The sequence below is a fragment of the Eretmochelys imbricata genome, chromosome 17, assembly GCF_965152235.1.
Source record: "Eretmochelys imbricata isolate rEreImb1 chromosome 17, rEreImb1.hap1, whole genome shotgun sequence".
NCBI classification, from domain to species: Eukaryota; Metazoa; Chordata; order Testudines; family Cheloniidae; genus Eretmochelys; species Eretmochelys imbricata.
In genome coordinates, this window is record NC_135588.1 from 23,193,771 (window position 1) to 23,216,237 (window position 22,467).

At 47.5% G+C, this 22,467-nt stretch overlaps 1 protein-coding gene across 1 annotated transcript in view; it reads right to left on the reverse strand.

The window, feature by feature from the left end:
- TSPOAP1 (TSPO associated protein 1) overlaps positions 1 to 22,467 on the reverse strand; it is a 231,866-nt gene that overhangs the window by 170,905 nt on the left and 38,494 nt on the right. Inside the window, exon 5 of the mRNA XM_077836656.1 lies at positions 15,249 to 15,518. Within this exon, the coding sequence (XP_077692782.1) occupies positions 15,249 to 15,518 (270 nt within the window). The remainder of the gene's footprint in view (positions 1 to 15,248; positions 15,519 to 22,467) is intronic.

Below are 22,467 nucleotides of genomic sequence, written 5' to 3' on the forward strand. Positions count from 1 at the left end.
GATAATTTCAAAAGCTGGGAGGAGGGAGAGAAACAAAGGGTCTGTGTCTGTCTGTATGCTGCTTTTGCTGGGGCTAGAACAGGAATGGAGTCTTAGAACTTTTAGTAAGTAATCTAGCTAGGTATGTGTTAGATTATGATTTCTTTAAATGGCTGAGAAAAGAACTGTGCTGAATAGAATGACTATTCCTGTCTGTGTGTCTTTTTTGTAACTTAAGGTTTTGCCTAGAGGGATTCTCTATGTTTTGAATCTAATTACCCTGTAAGGTATCTACCATCCTGATTTTGCAGAGGGGATTCCTTTACTTCTATTAAAAGTCTTCTTGTAAGAAAACTGAATGCTTTTTCATTGTTCTCAGATCCAAGGGCTTGGGTCCGTGGTCACCTATGCAAATTGGTGAGGATTTTTACCAAACCTTCCCCAGGAAGTGGGGATCAAGGGTTGGGAGGATTTTGGGGGGAAAGACGTGTCCAAACTATGTTTCTCAGTAAACCCAGTTAGAGTTTGGTGGTGGCAGTGGAGATCCAGGGTCAAAGGATAAAATTAATTTGTACCTTGGGGAAGTTTTAACCTAAGCTGGTGAAAGTAAGCTTAGGAGGTTTTCATGCAGGTCCCCACATCTGTACCCTAGAGTTCAGAGTGGGGGAGGAACCTTGACAGGGTGCAATCCATGCCATCCTCCAGATCATTAATGAAGATGTTGAACAAACCCGGCCCAAGGACAGAACCCTGGGGCACTCCACTTGATACCGGCTGCCAATTAGAGATAGAGCCGTTGATCACTACCTGTTCAGCCCAATGATCTAGCCAACTTTCTATCCACCTTACAGTCCCAACCATATTTCTTTAACTTGCTGGCAAGAATACTGTGGGAGACAGTATCAAAAGCTTTGCTAAAATCAAGGTATATCATGTCCACCGCTTTCCCCATATCCACAGAGCTAGTTATCTCATCATAGAAGGCAATCAGGTTGGTCAGGCATGACTTGCCCTTGGTGAATCCATGTTGACTGTTCCTGATCACCTTCCTCTCCTCCAAGTGCTTCAAAATGGATTCCTTGAGGACCTGCTCCATGATTTTTCTGCGGACTGAGGTGAGGCTGATGGGTCTGCAGTTCCCTGGATTGTTCTTTTTCCCTTTTTAAAAGATGGGCACTACATTTGCCTTTTTCCAATCATCTGGCACCTCCCCTGATCATCACAAATTTTCAAAGATAACGGCCAATGGCTCTGCAATCACATCAGCCAACTCCCTCAGCACCTTCAGATACATTGCATCCAACCCGATGGACTTGTGCATGTCCAGCTTTTCTAAATAGCCCTTACCCTATTCTTTCACCACTGAGGGCTGCTCACCTCCTCCCCATACTGTGCTGCCCAGTGCAGCAGTCTGGGAGCTGACCTTGTCAGTGAAGACTGAGGCAAAAAAAGCATTGTGAGTACTTCAGCTTCTTCCACATCATCTACATGGTCCAATGGCTGGAAGTTTGGCAAATTCAGACTGGAAATCTGGCATACATGTTTAACAGTGAGAGAAATCAACACTGGAACAACTTAACAAGGGTCTTGGTGGATTCTCAATCACTGACCGTTTTTAAATCAAGATGGGATTTTTTTTCTAAAAAGTAAACACTAGAGAATTCTGTCTGGGCAGGTCTCCGGCCTGTGTCACAGAGGCGACCAGACTAGATGCTCACAGTGGTCCCAGCTGGCCTCGGAAGGGATACATCTATGAATCCCTCCATCCTAGCCTGGGGCCTTTATTCTCATCAGACAGAAACCGAGCTGGGGAACTAATACTTTGTAGTGCAGCAGCCTGCGGGAAGGCAGCAGGCTCCGGCAGGATGTCCTTGGGCGGGTCCTTATTTGAACCCTCCTGTGCAGACACCCCAACGGGGCAGTGATGCTGTTCAAAGCTGCCCGGCGAGCAGGGCGCGGGTGGGGGCAAGGCGCTGCCCGGGAGAGCAGGGGGAACAGCCCCAGGGCAGCAGCCGGCGGCGGAGGCTGTTTCGGGAGGGGGCCGAGCGGCGCTGCGGGGCGGCGAGCGTCTGGTGCCCGGGAACTCGCGGGGGCCGCTCGGGCCAGGCCCCGGCAGCGGAGCTGAGCGCACAGAGCCCTCAGGAAGCGGGCGCGGGCCGGGCCGGGCCAAGAACCACCTGCTCCAGCCCCGAGGGCCCGGGCACCGCTCCCCCAGCCCGCCCCTGTGGCCCCGGAGAGGGCTCCGCGCCTACCTGGGTCCGGAGCCGCGGGGGCGGGTCGGGAGCCGCGTCCTGCCCGGCGGCGGAGCGCAGCGGGCCGGCGCAGCGGACTGAGCGGGCCGTACCACTGGCCCGGCGGGGGGCGCTGGCCGCGGGCGCGGCGCGGCCCCGTTGCCAGCGGCGGGAGCAGAGCGCCCCTGCCCCGGCCGCCTCGGCCGCCAGCGCTCGGCCGGGGGGGCTGCGCGGCTGCCGGGGCCCAGCACAGGCCGCAGTGACCCTGGGGCGGCGCGGGCCGGCCCCGGTGCCCAGCCGCCCAGGAGCAGCGCACAGCCCAGGGCAGCGACTGGCTCCGGCTCCCCGAGCCCCGGGCGCACAGTCTGGATGTGACCCCCCAGCTGTGCCTGGGAAGCAGAGGCCTGGTGCCGGAGGGGCGTGTGGGGCCCGTTGCACACCCCGAACCTTCTCCGAACTCAGCCAGGCTCTGGGGTCTGCAGGCCTGGGTGGGAATGGCAGGAGAACAGGCTCTGCCAAGGGATTTGTAGCCCTTCCTGCTTCTGCCCGAGTCTCCAGTAGCCACGCTGGCTGAGCCCAAAGGTCCAAGGACAGTGTCCCACCAACACACAAAACAGAGGGAACTTCTCAAAGGCTGGCAGGCCCCACCCATCGCAGCCCCTTCCCCTGGCCCTGCCCCAGTTCCACTACGGAAATGCTGTCCATGGATTCAGCACTTTCACCCTTCCCAACAATGCCCCCTTCCGAGGCCCACCCGCTTTGCAGTGCCACTCGCCTTATGCTTTTTAACCTACTCTCTTCTCTTGAACTCATTCAGCTGTCACACAACCCAGACTCCCACTTCAGCTGCCCTGCTACATTTCCTAGAGAGAATAAAGCCTGGGATGGTTGGTTTGTGTCTGGGAAATTCTGCATCTGGGGTTCACGTTGGGAGGAGTTGGGTAGGGTGGAGTGGAAAGGGAGTTTGGTGTCTGCTGATGATCGGTTTTTAGTTAGGACTGTGTTAGTTACTAACTAAACATGAAAATTTATATCTAAAGGCCTCATTTGTAATCTCACTATTCCAAATTTGTTTTACTTCTCATATACATAGCACTGTGGAACACGCAAAAACAATTCCTCAAAACACTCAGCCTGCTACCAATAATCCTACAGGTAATAAAAGGAGTGTATTGCTATCTGCAGCACCAAAGTAAAAGGGCCAAACTACACTACTATATTTCATGTTATGCTTCAATATAAGATGGTGTCATATGTACACATACATGGGCAGTGGGTATAATAGGCCAGAGGAGGCTGCCTGCCCCGGCACTGCCATGGCTGCGACCACCAGACCTCCAGTTGCAGGCTTTGGCGGTGACGTTTTTGTTTTATTATGCCCCATGCAGGTTCCAGGGTGGCTGAGGAGGCACATAAAAGGCTCTTCAGCTGCCCCAGAACCTGCATGGGCCATATCAAACGCATCTTCTAAGTAACAGAAACTTTTCCTCTGGGTGGGTTGGGTCCAAGGAGTTGAGGCATGGTGCAGCTTCAGCCATCCTGGGGCTCCTTGGGTGGGGCTTGGGGCTTCAGCCAGCCAAGTGGGGGCACACTCTGGGCTGCAGCCAGCCCAGGGCATCTCCAGCCAAGGCAGGGAGTGCTCAGGGCTCCTGTGGCCAGGGGTGTGTGCTCTGGGCGTCGGCGGGAGGGCTTGTGGCTCCGGTCACTTGGGGAACAGGGGGTCTCAGGGCTCTGGCCATGGGGAGGGTGCAGGTGGAAGGGGCGGAGCGAGGGGCTAGCCTCCCCAAATGCGGGGTCCACCTGCTGTCCACGTACACATATATACCCATATACACTACAAAAGTATACATCATATCCATATTATTCCTATATATTAATTATCTGGTAGTGCCTCCAAGGTTCAATCATAAAACTACATTCCTCAATCAAAGTCCCAGGCCTAACATTGTCAGGCCCACCATAAGAGACGACAAATGATTGGAAAATAAAATCCGTCCATCAGTCATATAAGGAAATCTGGAAACTAAGGGAGAGATGGGGCATGAATGTGTGGATGGAAAAGTAAGGTGGCCACATAAAAGTGTTTAGCCCATTGGGTGATCTTCAGTCCACACATGATGCTTTTCGGGAATGATGGGTAAACATCCTCCCCATAAAAAAAAAAACAAAAAGTGGGGGAATGTAGGAGGAAGAGAGCCTGAGACATAAGCCCTTGTATCAAAGGCCTGAATGAGGCAGGACCTGCTCACAGAATCTGGCAAGAACAGGGCTGATATTGCAGAAATACACATTCCTAAGAAGTGCTAGTCACAGACTGCTCATGCAAACACATCCCGATATCAAGGGGTATCAGAACATCCCAATATCAAGGATGGTCTGCTACTTGCCAGGAGCTAGGATTCACGATGTGACGGAGAGACTGCTGAGACTCATCAAGCCCTCGGATCGCTACCCCTTCCTGCTTCTCCACGTGGGCACCAATGATACTGCCAAGAATGACCTTGAGTGGATCACTGCAGACTACATGGCCCTGGGAAGAAGGATAAAGGAGTTTGAGGTGCAAGTGGTGTTATCGTCCATCCTCCCTGTTGAAGGAAAAGGTCTGGGTAGAGACCGTCAAATCGTGGAAGTCAACAAATGGCTACGCAGGTGGTGTCAGAGAGAAGGCTTTGGATTCTTTGACCATGGGATGGTGTTCCAAGAAGGAGGAGTGCTAGGCAGAGATGGGCTCCACCTAATGAAGAGAGGGAAGAGCATCTTCACAAGCAGGCTGGCTAACCTAGTGAAGAGGGCTTTAAACTAGGTTCACCGGGGGAAGGAGACCAAAGCCCTGAGGTAAGTGGGGACGTGGGATACCAGGAGGAAGCACGAGCAGGAGAGCACAAGAGGGGAGGGCTCCTGCCTCATACTAAGAAAGCAGGACAAACAGCAAGTTATCTCAAGTGCCTATACACAAATGCAAGAAGCCTGGGAAAGAAGCAGGGAGAACTGGAAGTCCTGGCACAGTCAAAGAATTATGATGTGACTGGAATAAGAGAGACTTGGTGGGATAACTCACATGACTGGAGTATTCTCATGGATGGATATAAACTGTTCAGGAAGGACAGGCAGGGCAGAAAAGGTGGGGGAGTTGCATTGTATGTAAGGGAGCAGTATGACTGCTCAGAGCTCCAGTATGAAACTGCAGAAAAACCTGAGAGTCTCTGGATTAAGTTTAGAAGTGTGAGCAACAAGGGTGATGTCGTGGTGGGAGTCTGCTATACACCACCGGACCAGGGGGATGAGGTGGACAAGGCTTTCTTCCGGCAACTCACAGAAGTTACTAGATCGCAGGCCCTGGTTCTCATGGGAGACTTCAATCACCCTGATATCTGCTGGGAGAGCAATACAGCGGTGCACAGACAATCCAGGAAGTTTTTGGAAAGGGTAGGGGACAATTTCCTGGTGCAAGTGCTGGAGGAACCAACTAGAGGCAGAGCTCTTCTTGACCTGCTGCTCACAAACAGGGAAGAATTAGTAGGGGAAGCAAAAGTGGATGGGAAACTGGGAGGCAGTGACCATGAGCTGGTTGAGTTTAGGATCCTGACACAGGGAAGAAAGGAGAGCAGCAGAATACAGACCCGGGACATCAGAAAAGCAGATTTTGGCTCCCTCAAGGAACTGATGGGCAGGATCCCCTGGGAGAATAACATGAGGGGGAAAGGAGTCCAGGAGAGCTGGCTGTATTTTAAAGAATCCTTATTGAGGTTACAGGTACAAACCATACCGAAGTGTAGAAAGAATAGTAAACATCACAGGCAACCAGCTTGGCTTAACAGTGAAATCCTTGCTGATTTTAAACACAAAAAAGAAGCTTACAAGAAGTGGAAGTTGGACAAATGACCAGGGAAGAGTATAAAAATATTGCTCGGGCATGCAGGAGTGAAATCAGGAAGGCCACATCACACTTGGAGTTGCAGCTAGCAAGAGATGTTAAGAGTAACAAGAAGGGTTTCTTCAGGTATGTTAACAACAAGAAGAAAGTTAAGGAAAGTGTGGGCCCCTTACTGAATGAGGGAGGCAACCTGGTGACAGAGAATGTGGAAAAAGCTAATGTACTCAATGCTTTTTTTGCCTCTGTCTTCACGGGAAGGTCAGCTCCCAGATTACTGCACTGGGCAGCACAGCATGGGGAGGAGTTGACCAGCCCTCTGTGGAGAAAGAAGTGGTTCGGGACTATTTAGAAAAGCTGGACGAGCACAAGTCCATGGGGCCGGATGCACTACATCCGAGAGTGCTAAAGGAGTTGGCGGATGTGATTGCAGAGCCATTGGCCATTATCTTTGAAAACTCATGGCGATCGGGGGAGGTCCCGGACGACTGAAAAAAGGATAATGTAGTGCCCATCTTTAAAAAAGGGAAGGAGGAGGATCTTGGGAACTACAGGCCAGTCAGCCTCACCTCAGTCCCTGGAAAAATCATGGAGCAGGTCCTCAAGGAATCAATTCGGAAGCACTTAGAGGAGAGGAAAGTGATCAGGAACAGTCAGCATGGATTCACCAAGGGAAAGTCATGCCTGACTAATCTAATTGCCTTCTATGACGAGATAACTGGTTCTGTGGATGAAGGGAAAGCAGTGGACGTGTTGTTCCTTGACTTTAGCAAAGCTTTTGACACGGTCTCCCACAGTATTCTTGCCAGAAAGTCAAAGAAGTATGGGCTGGATGAATGGACTTTCAGGTGGATAGAAAGCTGGCTAGATTGTTGGGCTCAATGGGTAGTGATCAATGGCTCCGTGTCTAGTTGGCAGCCGGTATCAAGTGGAGTGCCCCAAGGGTCGGTCCTGGGGCCGGTTTTGTTCAATATCTTCATAAATGATCTGGAGGATGGTGTGGATTGCACCCTCAGCAAGTTTGCAGATGACACTAAACTGGGAGGAGAGGTAGATACACTGGAGGGTAGGGATAGGATACAGAGGGCCCTAGACAAATTAGAGGATTGGGCCAAAAGAAATCTGATGAGGTTCAACAAGGACAAGTGTAGAGTCCTGCACTTAGGATGGAAGAATCCCATGCACCACTACAGACTAGGGACTGAATGGCTAGGCAGCAGTTCTGCAGAAAAGGACCTAGGGGTTTCAGTGGACGAGAAGCTGGATATGAGTCAACAGTGTGCCCTTGTTGCCAAGAAGGCCAATGGCATTTTGGGATGTATAAGTAGGGGCATTGCCAGCAGATCGAAGGACGTGATCATTCCCATCTCTTCGACACTGGTGAGGCCTCATCTGGAGTACTGTGTCCAGTTTTGGGCCCCACACTACAAGAAGGATGTGGAAAAATTGGAAAACGTCCAGCGGAGGGCAACAGAAATGATTAAGGGACTGGAACACATGACTTATGAGGAGAGGCTGAGGGAACTGGGATTGTTTAGTCTAAGGAAGAGAAGAATGAGGGGGGATTTGATAGCTGCTTTCAACTACCTGAAAGGTGGTTCCAAAGAGGATGGATCTAGACTGTTCTCAGTGGTAGGAGATGACAGAACGAGGAGTAATGGTCTCAAGTTGCAGTGGGGGAGGTTTAGGTTGGATATTAGGAAAAACTTTTTTACAAGGATTGTGGTGAAGCACTGGAATGCGTTACCTCGGGAGGTGGTGGAATCTCCTTCCTTAGAAGTTTTTAAGGTCAGGCTTGACAAAGCCCTGGCTGGGATGATTTAATTGGGGATGGGTCCTGCTTTGAGCAGGGGGTTGGACTAGATGACCTCCTGAGGTCCCTGCCAACCCTGATATTCTATTATTCTATGATTTTATGGTACAAAAACATTCCCCAAGGATAACAGGAACATATTGACCCCTCCTAAAGATAAGGTCACAATGACAGTACATAATAGAAATGTTTTAATCAAACCAACATGTACACAGTGATGGGTAATAACTAGTGACATCTGGGGGCAGTAACTATGTCAAAGGGCCAGTACTAACTTGTTTTATCAGGGTATAAAGATGTATCTCAGAGGGAGTATCTTTGTCCAGCCAAGGGGGGAATGGAAAGTCCTGCCATTCACTGAGCTGCGTCCATTGTCATGAGCATACATGTCTTCGTATCCTCGTAGAGTCTGCCAGGGGCTATTACCGTGCTTCGCCAACAATAAACCTGGCCAGGAGCCTTCGCTGAAAACTGAGTCTGTGGATTTATTGGGCAGTTTAATTGAGGTTTGCTGTCTCCGCTGCCTGTGAGCAGCTGGGACAGAATACTCAATAAACACACACAGCCAACATCTGACCACAGTGGTGAGCTGTGGTAGGAGAGGTAGAGCGGTGGTGTAGCTGGCAATGTCCTCTGATTTTAGTGGCTGTGGTGATAGGAAACCCAGTTCAGCAACTTTAACTCCAAGTTACCCAGTTTCTTTGTGTGGGTATTTCCATGGCTTTTTAGAATGTGTTTGGGGGAAGGCAGCAGTGCTGGGAATAGGGAGGTAGAACAGGTGTTTGACCTCGGAAATGCACGAGGGGAAATGGAAGCAGCAGGGAAGACATGCAGGGCTGGAGAGGAAATGAGCTCCCCTCGGGGGCACCACAGGAACCTGTCCAGAAAGGGAAGCTGCCCCCTTAGCAGAGCTGCAAACTCCATTTTCTAGGCAAATTTGGATGCAACTCTCCCCCTGTCCCATCATCTCCTAGCCCCTCATTTCAAATGCGGGCATGAAGGAAGCAAGGTAGAGAATATTATGGTAAGTGGTAAGATGCAAATGTGAAACAGACGGACATATTAGCCGCATAGTGAATGAGTCTGGGGACAGCCCCAGGGAGCATTACCTATGAGATAATCATCCAGGCATATTAAAGGAACCTAACAGACACATGTGGGCTGTGATGGATAAAGATAGGTGTGTCTGGCTGAGATGGGTGTGCTTAGCATAGAGAGTAGGAGAAATCTAAGGCAGTAACTTCATGGTGCCAAGTCAAGGCGGCAGCTCCCAGTTTCACTCTCACTGAGTATCAGACTAAGGCACCACTTTCTTCCATATAAATTCTTGACCAAATTACAGATGGTCTGGTCAACACCTAAAACTCAGCTTGATCTACCTACATTGCTCAGAGCTGTGAAAAATGTCATGCCCTGTGTGATGTAGTTTGGTCGACCTAGCCTCCACTAAAGAGGCAGTTAGGTCAGCAGAAGAATTCTTTCATTGACCGCCTCTCAGAGAGGGGATTTATGAAATGCCTTCCATCCCTGTAGTAAGTGTCTACACCAGAGCACTACAGCAGTGTATCATCTGCAGTGCAGACACAGCACAAATGGAGCGATAAGGTGAGCTGAAGCCACTGCAGTGCATCTTGAGGAGAAGATGACCTCTTGTGATAGGCATTTGGGGAGAAAACGGTACCTGTTCTGGGACAAAGGCAATTCCCATAGCCTGCCTTCTGGGTCCTGGCTGCATTCGGTAAGGGAATGGGGAAATGGAGTACACAGAGTGGCAAGAATAGGGATATAACATTCTCTAGGCTAAGCAGCTGCCCAGGGGCACTGGTGAGGCAGGGAGGCAGCTTGGGAGAACAGACACAGCTGGAGGAGCTGGGCCGTTCCACTGGCTTTTCTTTGTTGAGCTAAATTGTTGGGACATTGCACCCCATTTAATAGTCATTTAAACAGATATCCATCACTATCACAGATGGTCCCAGCACATGACAGCAACTGACAAAAAGCCTTTATTTGAGAAGCAGCCTGTCTCTGAAACATTAAGAGGGTACATATGTGTGTACGTACATTTGTGTGATGCTTGAAATTTTGGGGGACTGTGAGTCTATGGGGAGGCAAAAATATATTTAGATTCTCAGTCTTAATGTTTGCTCTGCAAAAGTTAGTCAATATTTTACTAACTATTATAAAACATTCAGTTGTCTTCTGCAGAGTGGCCAAAAGAGGCAGGGGAGAGACACTGCATGTCAAAAGTGGCATTACCCATTTCCCAGTCATTGACAACTTGAAAACAAATGATCTTGAATGCTTATGGATCAAAGTCCTAACAAATAAAGAACAAGATAGAACAGTAGTTGATGCCTGCTACAGACCACCAAATCATACTAGGGAATAGGACAAAAATCTCCTTAAGCACCTAACTATAATGTGTAGGGGAGAAAACAGTGTTATCATGGGGGACTTCAGTCTCCGTGACATGTGCTGGAGGTCTCATGCTGACTAAAACTGACCAATGACTAAACATTATAGATGACAATTTACTCAAAAAGTGCTGGATCCAAAAAGGGGGAATTCTATATTAGACCTCATCTTGACAGATAAAAAGGAATTGATTGCAGAATTAAAAATTAGTGGATGCTTAGGTGCAAGCGATCATAACTTGATTACATCTGTTATGTGCAAACAGAATAAAGTCCAGTCTAGTAATATATATATACTTGGTCCTTTAAAGGGCCAATTTCACAAAGCTGAAAACAATTTTGACCCAATCAGTTGGAGAAAAGAATTTAAACAGAAAATGCAAATGATAATTGGAAATTGTTTAAGAACATTTTATTAGATGTCCAAAAAGCCACAATCCTACAACTAAGAAAGAAGGCTGCACTGGTTAAAAAAAAAGAACCTGGTTTAGAGGGGAAGTAAAGGCCACTATAAAAAATAAAATAAAACACAATATATAACAAATGAAAGGAAGAGAAAGTTGCAAGTTGCAGATATATTAGCCCCAGGTTAAGTAGGTCCCATTTCCCTGGCTAAGGTAACAGGGAAGGTTCCAGAACAATCAGGAACTTTCTGGAAACAATTAAGGCAGACAGGCTGATTAGAATACCCGCAGCCAATCAAGAAGCAGCTAGAATCAATTAAGGCAGGCTAATCAGGGTACCTGGGTTTTAAAAAGGAGCTCACTTCAGTCTGTGGTGCGCGTGCAAGGAGCTGGGAGCAAGAGGCGCAAGAAGGTGAGAGTGAGAAGGCGCACTACTGGAAGACTGAGAAGTACAAGCATTATCAGACATCAGGAGGAAGGTCCTGTGGTGAGACTAAAGAAGGTGTTGGGAGGAGGCCATGGGGAAGTAGCCCAGGGAGTTGTAGCTGTCATGCAGCTGTTACAGGTTTCAGAGTAGCAGCTGTGTTAGTCAGAGTAGCAGCCGTGTTAGTTACTCGTTTTCTTTTAGCAGCCGCAAAAAGAAAAGGAGTACTTGTGGCACCTCAGAGACTAACCAATTTATTTGAGCATGAGCTTTCGTGAGCTACAGCTCACTTCATCGGATGCATGCAGTGGAAAATACAGTGGGGAGATTTTATATACACAGAGAACATGAAACAATGGGTGTTACCATACACACTGTAACAAGAGTGATCAGGTAAAGTGAGCTATTACCAGCAGGAGAGGAAAAAAATCTTTTGTAATGAGGTGGGCCATTTCCAGCAGTTGACAAGAACGTGTGAGGAACAGTTGGGGGGCAGGGAGGAAAAAACATGGGGAAATGGTTTTACTTTGTGTAATGACCCATCCACTCCCAGTCTTTATTCAAGCCTAAGTTAACTGTGTCCAGTTTGCAAATTAATTCCAATTCAGCAGTCTCTCGTTGGACTCTGTTTTTGAAGTTTTTTTGTTGAAGAATTGCCACTTTTAGGTCTGTAATTGAGTGACCAAAGAGACTGAAGTGTTCTCCGACTGGTTTTTGAAATGTTATAATTCTTGACGTCTGATTTGTGTCCATTTATTCTTTTATGTAGAGACTGTCCAGTTTGGCCAATGTACATGGCAGAGGGGCATTGTTGGCACATGATGGCATATATCACATTGGTGGATGTGCAGGTGAACGAGCCTCTGATAATGTGGCTGATGTGATTAGGCCCTATGATGGTGTCCCCTGAATAGATATGTGGACACAGTTGGCAACGGGCTTTGTTGCAAGGATAGGTACCTGGGTTAGTGGTTCCGTTGTGTGGTGTGTGGTTGCTGGTGAGTATTTGCTTCAGGTTGGGGGGCTGTCTGTAAGCAAGGACTGGCCTGTCTCCCAAGATCTGTGAGAGTGATGGGTCGTCCTTCAGGATAGGCTGTAGATCCTTGATGATGCGTTGGAGAGGTTTTAGTTGGGGGCTGAAGGTGACGGCTAGTGGCGTTCTGTTATTTTCTTTGTTGGGCCTGTCCTGTAGTAAGTGACTTCTGGGAACTCTTCTGGCTCTGTCAATCTGTTTCTTCACTTCAGCAGGTGGGTATTGTAGTTGTAAGAACGCTTGATAGAGATCTTATAGGTGTTTGTCTCTGTCTGAGGGGTTGGAGCAAATGCGGTTGTATCGTAGAGCTTGGCTGTAGACAATGGATCGAGTGGTGTGGTCTGGATGAAAGCTGGAGGCATGTAGATAGGAATAGCAGTCAGCAGGTTTCCGGTATAGCGTGGTGTTTATGTGACCATCACTTATTAGCACTGTAGTGTCCAGGAAGTGGATCTCTTTTGTGGACTGATCCAGGCTGAGGTTGATGGTGGGATGGAAATTGTTGAAATCATGGTGGAATTCCTCAAGGGCTTCTTTTCCATGGGTCCAGATGATGAAGATGTCATCAGTATAGCGCAAGTAGAGTAGGGGCATTAGGGGACGAGAGCTGAGGAAGCGTTGTTCTAAGTCAGCTATAAAAATGTTGGCATCCTGTGGGGCCATGCGGGTACCCATAGCATACCTTCAAATCAGCGGCACTGCTATGGGTACCCGCGTGGCCCCACAGGATGCCAACATTTTTATGGCTGATTTAGAACAAAGCTTCCTCGTCACATCAGCCACACTATCAGAGGCACACACACACACACAGAGTATCAGTTTTGAACAATTTAATACGGTACACAGCAGTGATGATTGTGAAGCTTGGTTGAGCTGGTGAAGTCAGAGGGTGGAAGAGGGTGGGATATTTCCCAAGGAATGCCTTTCTGCTAAATGATGAACTAGCATTCAGCTGACCCCTCCAGGGATAACACGTTGTTAATGTAGCCTCACACTCTACAAGGTAGCACAAATGGAGGGAGGGGAGACAGCCTGGCAGACAGAGACAGAGACACACACCCTGTGTGTGGGAGAGAGTGCGCAATGCGCGTTGCCCCTTTAAGTACACTGACGCCACATTCTAAGTACATTGTCTTTAAAAACATCAGGAAGTTGAGACAGCAGCTGCGGCCAGCTCCCTCCGTCCTGAGCCCTGTTGTGTCTCCCCCCTGCTCTCTATGGAGAAGGGGTAAGCGGGGGGCAGGAGTAGGGGGAGGGGGACACCCTGACATTAGTCCCCCTCTTCCCCACTCCTCTGCACAGCAAGCAGGAGGCTCCCGGGAGCAGCTCCCAGGCAGAGGGCAGGAGCAGCACAGGGCAGTGGGGGAGGGACAGCTGAACTGCTGGCAATTGCTAGCCTGCTGGGCAGCTGCTGCACAGGGAACTTAGGGGAACAGGGAGCGGATAGGGGGGCTGCCGGTCCACCCTGGTTCCAAGCCCCCCACAGCTCGCTGCAAAGGGCTGCTCTTCCTGAAAGCAGTGGACAAAGCAGGCGGCTGCCATACAACGTTATAAGGGAGCATTGCACAACTTTAAACGAGCATGTTCCCTAATTGATCAGCAACATAACCAGGAAACAAAACAACTTTAAGTGAGGAGTTCCTGTATATTAGGAACAAAAGGAATCCCAAATGTGGTATTGGTCCATTACTAGATGGAAATGGTAGAATTTTCAATAATAATTCAGAAAAGGCAGAAGTATTCTGTAAATATTTCTGTTCTGGATTAGGGAAAAAGCCAGGTGATATATTATATGATGATGAAATACTTTCCATTCCAACAGTGACTAAGGAGGATGTAAAACAGCAGCTATTAAAGTTGGCCATTTTTAAATCAGCAGGTCCAGATAAATTGCATCCAAGAGTTTTATAAGAGCTGGCCAATGAGCTTATTGGATGGTTAAGGTTGATATTCAATAAATCTTGTGCAAGTTCCAAAGGAGTGGAAGAAAGCTAATATTGTGCCAATACTTAAACAGGATAACCTGGGCAATTATAGGCCTGTCAGTCACACATTAATCCTGATCAACATAATGGAACAGCTGATACAGGACTCAATAAAGAAGTAAAGGAAGGTAATATAAGTAATGCCAATCAACATGGTTTTATGGAAAATAGGTCTTGTCCAACTAACCTGTTTATTGTATACCAGGTTTTAGTGTGTGCACACGCACGCATAGAGCTGCCCTATTTCATCCAGCTTCAATACAGTTTTCAGAGGCTTCCAGAATGTGGGACATATTTTTTGCCCAACTTCACAAATGGAAAAATGTTGCACAAAGTGCTACCTTTTAATGGAAGTTTTGCAAAATCAAAGCACAAAAAGAACTGGCCTAGGCCTATCTCTACCTACTCCATTGTCACCTTGCAAGGTTTAAGGATGCCATAGAACAGTGGCTCTCAACCTTTCCAGACTACTATACCTCTTTTAGGAGTCTGATTTGTCTTGCGTACCCCCAAGTTTCACCTCACTTAAAGACTACTTGCTTACAAAATCAGACATAAAAATACAAAAGTGGCATAGCACGCTATTACTGAAAAATAGCTGACTTTCTCATTTTACCATATAATTATAAAATAAATCAGTTGCGATATAAATATTTTACTTACATTTCACTGTATAGTATATGTACTGATTTGGCTAGTGCTTTTTCTGTAGCCTGTTGTAAAACTAGGCAAATATCTAGATGGGTTGATGTACCCCCTGGAAGACCTCGCATACCCCTAGGAGTACATATACCCCTGGTTGAGAACCACTGCCATAGGATTCACTCTGGGATATGCTTATTAGGCTTTCTATAGCAACCAGACTTACCATTCTCTCTCTTCACTATATGACACCTGACACCTTACCATACACTCACAGATGTCTTTCAGTATCTAAAAGGTCATTTTAAAAACCTATAATATCTATTTATAGCAGAGAGGATAATAACAGTAATAATCTTAGCAATTACACAACAGTAAAAGTTCTGTAAGAACATTCATTAATTGACTGATTAATTAGCAAAAACTTCAGATCATTGACCCAGATATCTCACCTTCCTATGTGCTTCCATTGCTAGTGTTGGCTCTCCTAATTGCACCCCCTTTGATAGAGATGAAAAATTGATGCTGGTATCTAGAGTTGGCACAGATGGTCCCAAGCAATTGGCAGCAATTGACAAAGAGCTTTTTGAACCAGCTTTAGAGGAATGGAGAGACTCCTTGAAATTCTTCAGTGCAATCTGTCTCTGTAACCGTAACACTTCCTTCTGAGATTCCCGCAACAGGTGATCAAAGTCTATGAGGTTCAGGCAATGATGGCCCTCCTAAGGAAATGCAAACACAACATGATGTAGCCCCTGTGGTTGAAAGGATGGGAAATAGAGGTTGCTGGGTTTTTTTCATGAATTGCCAAAGTGTTGTTCAATAGACAACAGACCGGCACAAACACACCTGCTCTGTTTGCAAACCACTAGAACCAACATGGTGGAAGGAGGAAGAAAATGACTGCGGCCTAGATTCACAAAGGGACTTAGATGTCATGATGTTCACTGTCATGCCTAGATTTGGGGCGCTTAGAAAATCACAAGAACACACCGATTCACAGAGCCTGTGTAAGGTGCCCAGGCTCCCTATGCAGTGCCTGGGGAGAGACAGGAGCATAAGGATATGATCCACAAAAGCCAGCACCTGGGCAGGGAGCTGCCTAAACTAGCCAATGGGAAATGATGACTAAGTCCCACTCCCTTGTGAACATAGATGCCTGAGTCCAGGCTGCATGGAAGTGCCTATCTCTGCTACTGAATCACAGCCACGAATCCTCTCCTGATGTTGGGTGGCTCAGGGGCCTAACGCACTTCTTGTTAGAATCACTTAGGCAGGTGCCCAACTCTACCCAAAACAGCCAGAGGAGAAGGTGCATCCATGCACCTTATAACTATTAACTCAGCACTCCTCTGAGATGTGGAAGGCTAATGTACAATTCTCCCCTCTGCCTGAGGGGGATACAGGACTCAAACAGGGGGTCTTTTACCTCTCAGCATAGTGCTTTAACCACTGAGCTTTGGGATATTCTGACATGGGGCTCTCTAAATTTCTTCTGTTGAAGCTGTTCCATTGTGGATAAATATTAGAGTCATTGGAGCAGGAGGGCTGGGCACTAGGTCTCCCACCTGCTGGAGAGGGAGGAAGTTTGCCCTAACCACCAGCCAACAGAGTCATTCTCTCTCTCTCACTTTCTCTCTGGCCCAATGACTCCCTCTCTCTCTCTCTCCTGTTGGCACTTTTCCACTTGGGATAAATACCTAAAGAGTCACTAGGCCAAAGAGAGATTGTAGTCTGTAGTCTGACAGTTAGAGTACCCAGCTGGGAGGTGGGAGACCCACAGTCTAGTTCCTCGACTCTAAGGACTCTTTAATTATTTATCCATAGTGAAACAGCTTCAATGGAAGAGACTAAGGGAGCCCCACATCAGACTAGCCCACAGCCCAGTGGTTAGCGCACACTCCTAAGTGGTAGGAGACCCCTGTTCAAATCCTTTATCTGCCTTGGGCGGAATTGAACTTGGGTCTCCCACCTCTAACCACTGAGCTAGAAATTATAAGATGGGCAATGCCACCTCCTCCAGACAGATTTGGAATGGAACCTGATGCAGGTTTGCCTCTGAGAAAACCTACCAGATCGGGACACAGGCAGATGAACTATCTACCCCCCAGTTTGTAGATCGCTCTGGGACGTAGACAGGAGACACCTAGAGCGACGCAGCAGTGTGCACATCCAGAGGCTGAAACATGGGCACCAAGGGAACTTTTACCCTGAAAATATAGGTGCTGAGTGAGTTTAGGCGCCTGCAGGGTTCAGCAGAGTTTTGTGGATCACAGTGAAGCCTAAAAGTGGGACAGAGGCACCTATGTACTTCTGTGAATCTCTTAGATTTGCCTGTGTCAATATGTGGCAACAGCTCCCCCTAGGTAGAACACTACCACATGAAGCCATGCAATTACCTCACTGTTGATGTGACCTTAAGGGAGTTCCTGTATCCTGCACTTACGGGAGCTCCTGCATGTACGATAACACGCAGCAGGGAGCGAGTCAGGATCACATTAATTATCCTCATTTTCCCTGCAAAGCGAGGGTCTGGTTTGAATTCTGGCTGTCTGACTTACTCAGTGTGAATGTTAGAAACTAAGAAGATAAGAACAGCCATACTGGATGAGGCCAATGGTCCATCTAGCTCAGTATCCTGTTTTCCGACAGTGGCCAGTGCCAGGTGCTACAGAGGGAATGAACAGAACAGGGCAATTATCCAGTGATCCATCCCAGCATCCACTCCCAGCTTCTGGCAGTCAGAGGCTAGGGACACCCAGAGCTTGGGGTTTCCTCCCTGACCATCTTGGCTAATAGCCATTGATGGACCTATCCTCCAGGAATTTATCTAGTTGATTTTTGAACCCAGTTATACTTTTGGCCTTCACAACATCCTCTGGCTATGAGGGATGACTGCAGGTTGTGTGAAGAAGTACTTCCTTTTGTTTGTTTCAAACCTGCTGTCTATTAATTTCATTGGGTGACCCCTAGTTCTTGTGCGATGAGAAGGACTAAATAACCCTTCCTTATGCACTGTCTCCCCACCAGTCACGATTCTACAGACCTCTACCATGTCCCCTCTTAGCCATCTCTTTTCCAAACGAAAAAGTCCCCATCTTTTTAATCTCTCATCAGAGACTATTCCATACCTCCAATCATTTTTGTTGCCCTTCTCTCTTCCTTTTCCAATTCTAATATATCTTTTTTGAGATGGGATGACCAGAACAACGCACAGTATTCAAGGCATGGGCATATCATGGATTTATATAGTGGCATTACGATATTTACTGTCTTACTATCTATCTCTTTCCTAATGGTTCCTAACATTCTGTTGGCTTTTTTTTGACTGCGGCTGCACATTGAGGGGATGTTTTCATAGAACTATTCACAGTGACACCAAGATCTCTTTCTTGGGTGGTAACAGCTCATTTAGACCCCATCATTTTGTAAATATACTTGGGATGATGTTTTCCAATGTGCATTACTTTGCATTTATCAACATTGAATTTCACCTGCCATTTTGTTGCCCACTCACCCAGTTTTGTGAGATCCTTTTGTAGCTCTTCGCAGTCTACTTTGGACTTAACTGTCTTGAGCAATTTTGTATCATTTACAATTTTTGCCACCTCACTGTTTACCCCTTTTTGTTAGGAAGCAGCTCTGGCTCTCTACATATGTGGATTTTAAGTGCTGGGGTAGGAAAGGATCTGGAAGGAAACTTTTTAAAATTCTGTCCCAAGGGGGCTGGTTTGTTCGTTCATGTTTAGAGAAAGTTAGAAGCTGGAACTCAGAAAGTGAGTTTGGGCTGCAGCTCTGGCACTGGCTGGTCATCCCGGCCCTACACTCCAGAGGCAAAACTTGCAGCTATCACAGCTAAACCAGGGGACACTCGGGAGACTTTCTCTCACAAATATTCATGTGAGATTTTTCACCAGTTTGTTTCACCTAATACTGCATCCATCAAAGTTTGAGTTTTTACATGAAATTCAGGAAACCCAGAATTGTTTTGACAGGCAAAAAGACCGCAAAAGGCCAGTTCTGGAAAAGGCTGCACTCATGGATTTTGGAAGAGTTGCTGCAGGAGGCAATGCCCATTCCTCCAAAAAGCTCATAACCCACTGGATTAAGCAAAAGGCTGGGAGTCAGGAAATCTTGACTCTGTGCCCACATCTGCCCCTGCAGGGCCCTAGTAATACCCTGCACCTTATAAACATAACTGAATTATAGAGCAGGTAAATATAATTGTCCCCATGTGTGATGGAATGTAAATCCTGTCAGGCACCAGAAGGGTTACAGGAGCCTGGGCCTGCTTCTAACCTGGGGAGGGTCTGGTCAGATGAGAAGATGGTTTAAGAAAAAGCAGAAAGAGGGTGATGGAGACGAGACTGAGCCAGAGGAGGGAAATGATGTGTCTCTGGAAAGCAGCCTGTGAGAAGGCTGAGGAGACCAGGTGGGCTACTCCCAGGTGAGCTGGAAGCCTGCCTGGAGGTAGGACCCTGATGAGCTGCACCCTGCCTGACCCCAGAGGGAGGGGAAGAGTGTGCCACTCCCTGCACAATGGAGCTGTTGGAGGTTCAGGACCCTGGGACAAGGTGTAGGGACAGACTATACTAGTCAAGGTGCCCACACTGTGCCTCATGCTTCAGAGCCTGAGCTCCAGCCCAAGCCACAATGTCTACACAACTATCTGTAGTGCACTAGCATGAGCCCCACTAACACAGGCGGACCTGGCCTGTGAGGCCTGCTCCCAGAAGCAGTCTAGACATACCCTTTGAAGTGGTCAGCCAGGTCACTCCTGTGGCTGGAGTAGACCAGAAGACAGTGGGGGATCCAGAGGCAGAGGTGCAGCTTCATTGCATCTTGCCACAAGGCAGGGCAGTGGAGCAGGACTTTGCTACACCAGGCAACAGAGGGGGAAAGTGAGGCATGGCGCTATAGGGACTGGCTTGAAGCCAGGATTAGAAGCCACGTCCTCCTGACTTCTAGACCCATGTCGAGTCCACTAAGGCAGTGATTTTTAGCTGGCAGGATGAGCAAAGGGTGAGCTGCAGCTTTGTGTGAAAGCTCTCTCTCCCCCCGTCCCAAACTCTCTAGGGGACAGTTGCTAAGGCCAGGGGGAGTGTGGGATCAGGAAAGAGAAGCTCATTCCTTCTGCCTGGCCCAGCTAGGCTGTTGCTACTGCCATTACACCCCACCCCTTCTGCAGCCTTCTTGCTGCTCTCTACCTACACCACATGCAGCTCCAGGAAAGCACCACTGGGAGATGCCATGACACAAATGGCCTGGCCTGCATGGCGCCCCAATGCTCAGGTATTTCCAGAACATCAACAATTCTCCAGTACTGCAGGCAATGCAGGTGGAGAAACAATGAGCTGAAGGAGCAGGTCCACCCACAGCACTGCCCACCAGGCCCTGCCCAGAGGTCCGTCCACCTAACTCACCTAATGCATCCGATGAAGTGAGCTGTAGCTCACGAAAGCTTATGCTCAAATCAATTGGTTAGTCTCTAAGGTGCCACAAGTCCTCCTTTTCTTTTTGCTAACTCACATAGAATCATAGAAGTGTAGCTGATTTTCATTTTGTTGTCTAGCCCAGTTCTCCAGTTTATCAAGATCCCTCTGAATTTTAGCTCTTTCCTCCAAAGTGTCATCTGCAAACTTGATCAGGATGCTCTCTATTCCTACATCTAGGTCATTAATAAAGATGTTAAACAACACCGGGCCCAGAACAGAGCCCCGTGAAACCCCACTTGAGACTTCCCTCCAATCCAACAGCATTCCATTAATAGTGACTCTTTGTTGCGGTTGCTTAACCAATTACGTATCCACTTAATGGTAGTTCTGCTGAGCTCACATTTCTTCAGCTTATTTATCAGAATGTCCTGTGGGACTATGTCAAAGCCTTGCTAAAGTCAGGGTATTTATGTCCACCTCATTCCCCCTATACACCAAACCAGTTACCCTGTCAAAGAAGGAAATCCAGCTGCTTTGACATGATTTATTCTTGGTAAATCCAGGCTGCCTGCTAGTGATCACCCTTCATCCTCCAGGTTTTCGCAAATTAAATGTTTTATACATTGCTCTAGTAGCTTCCCAGGGATCAAGGTCAGGCTGACTGGTCTGTAGTTCCCCAGCTCCTCCTTTCCCACATTTTTAAAGATGGGCAGCACATTAGCCCTTCTCCAGGCTTCTGAGACCTCTCCTGTCATCCATGAGCTTGCAAATATTACTGCCTGTGGCTCCAAGATTCCGTCGATACCCTTGGGTGAAGAGCGTCTGGCTCTGCTGGTTAATTCATTCAAATTGGTCAGAAGATCTCTGACATGTTCTTTACTTATCCTGATCTGTGTCCCTTCCCCTTTATAGTCTATGGTAACTTCACTAGTCATCCAGGCATGTTATTTTTTGTGAGAAAACTGAAGCATTAATAGTAGGCATTGAGCACCACTGCCTTCCTATCATCTCCGCTACCAGCTCACCTTCTCCATTGAGCCGTGGACCCACACCTATGAGCACCTTACATTCGTCTTTGTTGAATTTCATGTTGTTGTCTATAGCCCAGTTCTCCCATGTTAGCCTTGATCAAGCTACCATGATAAAAACAGAAGGATAGCCATGACAATACATGCAGCAGGAGGGGCTAGCCACCCCAGGTACATACATTTGGTCTCAGATGGATCATACTGGGGGCAGCTATCCACTTCCACAGCTTGTGCCACTGTGGCTACACTTCTGCTTTAAGAATTGCTAGTTCCATCAGAGCTAGCATGGGTTTGTCTCCTCCAGCTGGAAATTACACTTTCCAGTTCCAGCACAGACACACCTTTAGAGCTTAGCAATATGTTTGAGTAGTCCAAATTATTCCTTCCAATGTACATTATCTTGCACTTATCTACGTAGACTTTAATCTGCCAAAGTGTTGTCTGTTCACCTCACTTTGTTGGGTTCTTCTGCAGCTCCTCCTCACCCTATGACCCCTGTGTTTATGTTGCCTGATGCTTCCCATTATGAAGATTCTTCTGCCAGTTTTTTTAAAAATCTAGTGTCTCTGTGGTTTACAGAAGGAACTTGACATTTGCCAAGGGGGTAGTCCTGAGCTAAGGGAGTTGCCTATGGCTGGCACCATGGAAATTCATTCAGATTTGGGCACGTTATTCACAGATTTTTTTTTAAGGCCAGAAAGGACTATTACATCATCTAGTCTGACCTCCTGTGTAACACAAGCCAGAGGATGTTACCCAGTGATTCCTGCATCAAGTCCATCATTTCTGGTCTACTGCAGATCTGTGAGAGACAGCTAATTTTGATCTAAAGACCTCAAATGACCAAAAACCCACCATTTTCCTTAGTAAGTTGTTGCAATGGCTAACTCACCTCACTGTTAAACATTTGCAATGTATTTCCAGTCTGAATTTATCTAGCTTCAACTTCCAGCTCTTGTAGATCTTGTTCTGCCTTTTTCTGCCTGACTAAATTCCATGCAGATAAGTGCAAGGTAACATGCACTGGAAGGAATAATTTGAATTACTCACCCCCTTCGCTGGGTTCTAAATCACTGCTAGTCACTCAGGAAGGAAAGGGAGAGTATCATTCTGGCCAGCTCAACCTTAATTCTGGCCTTTTCTAACTTCTGAGTGCTTGACTTTGGGATTACGGTCCTTTGATACAGTTTTTAAAAAATAATGAATAT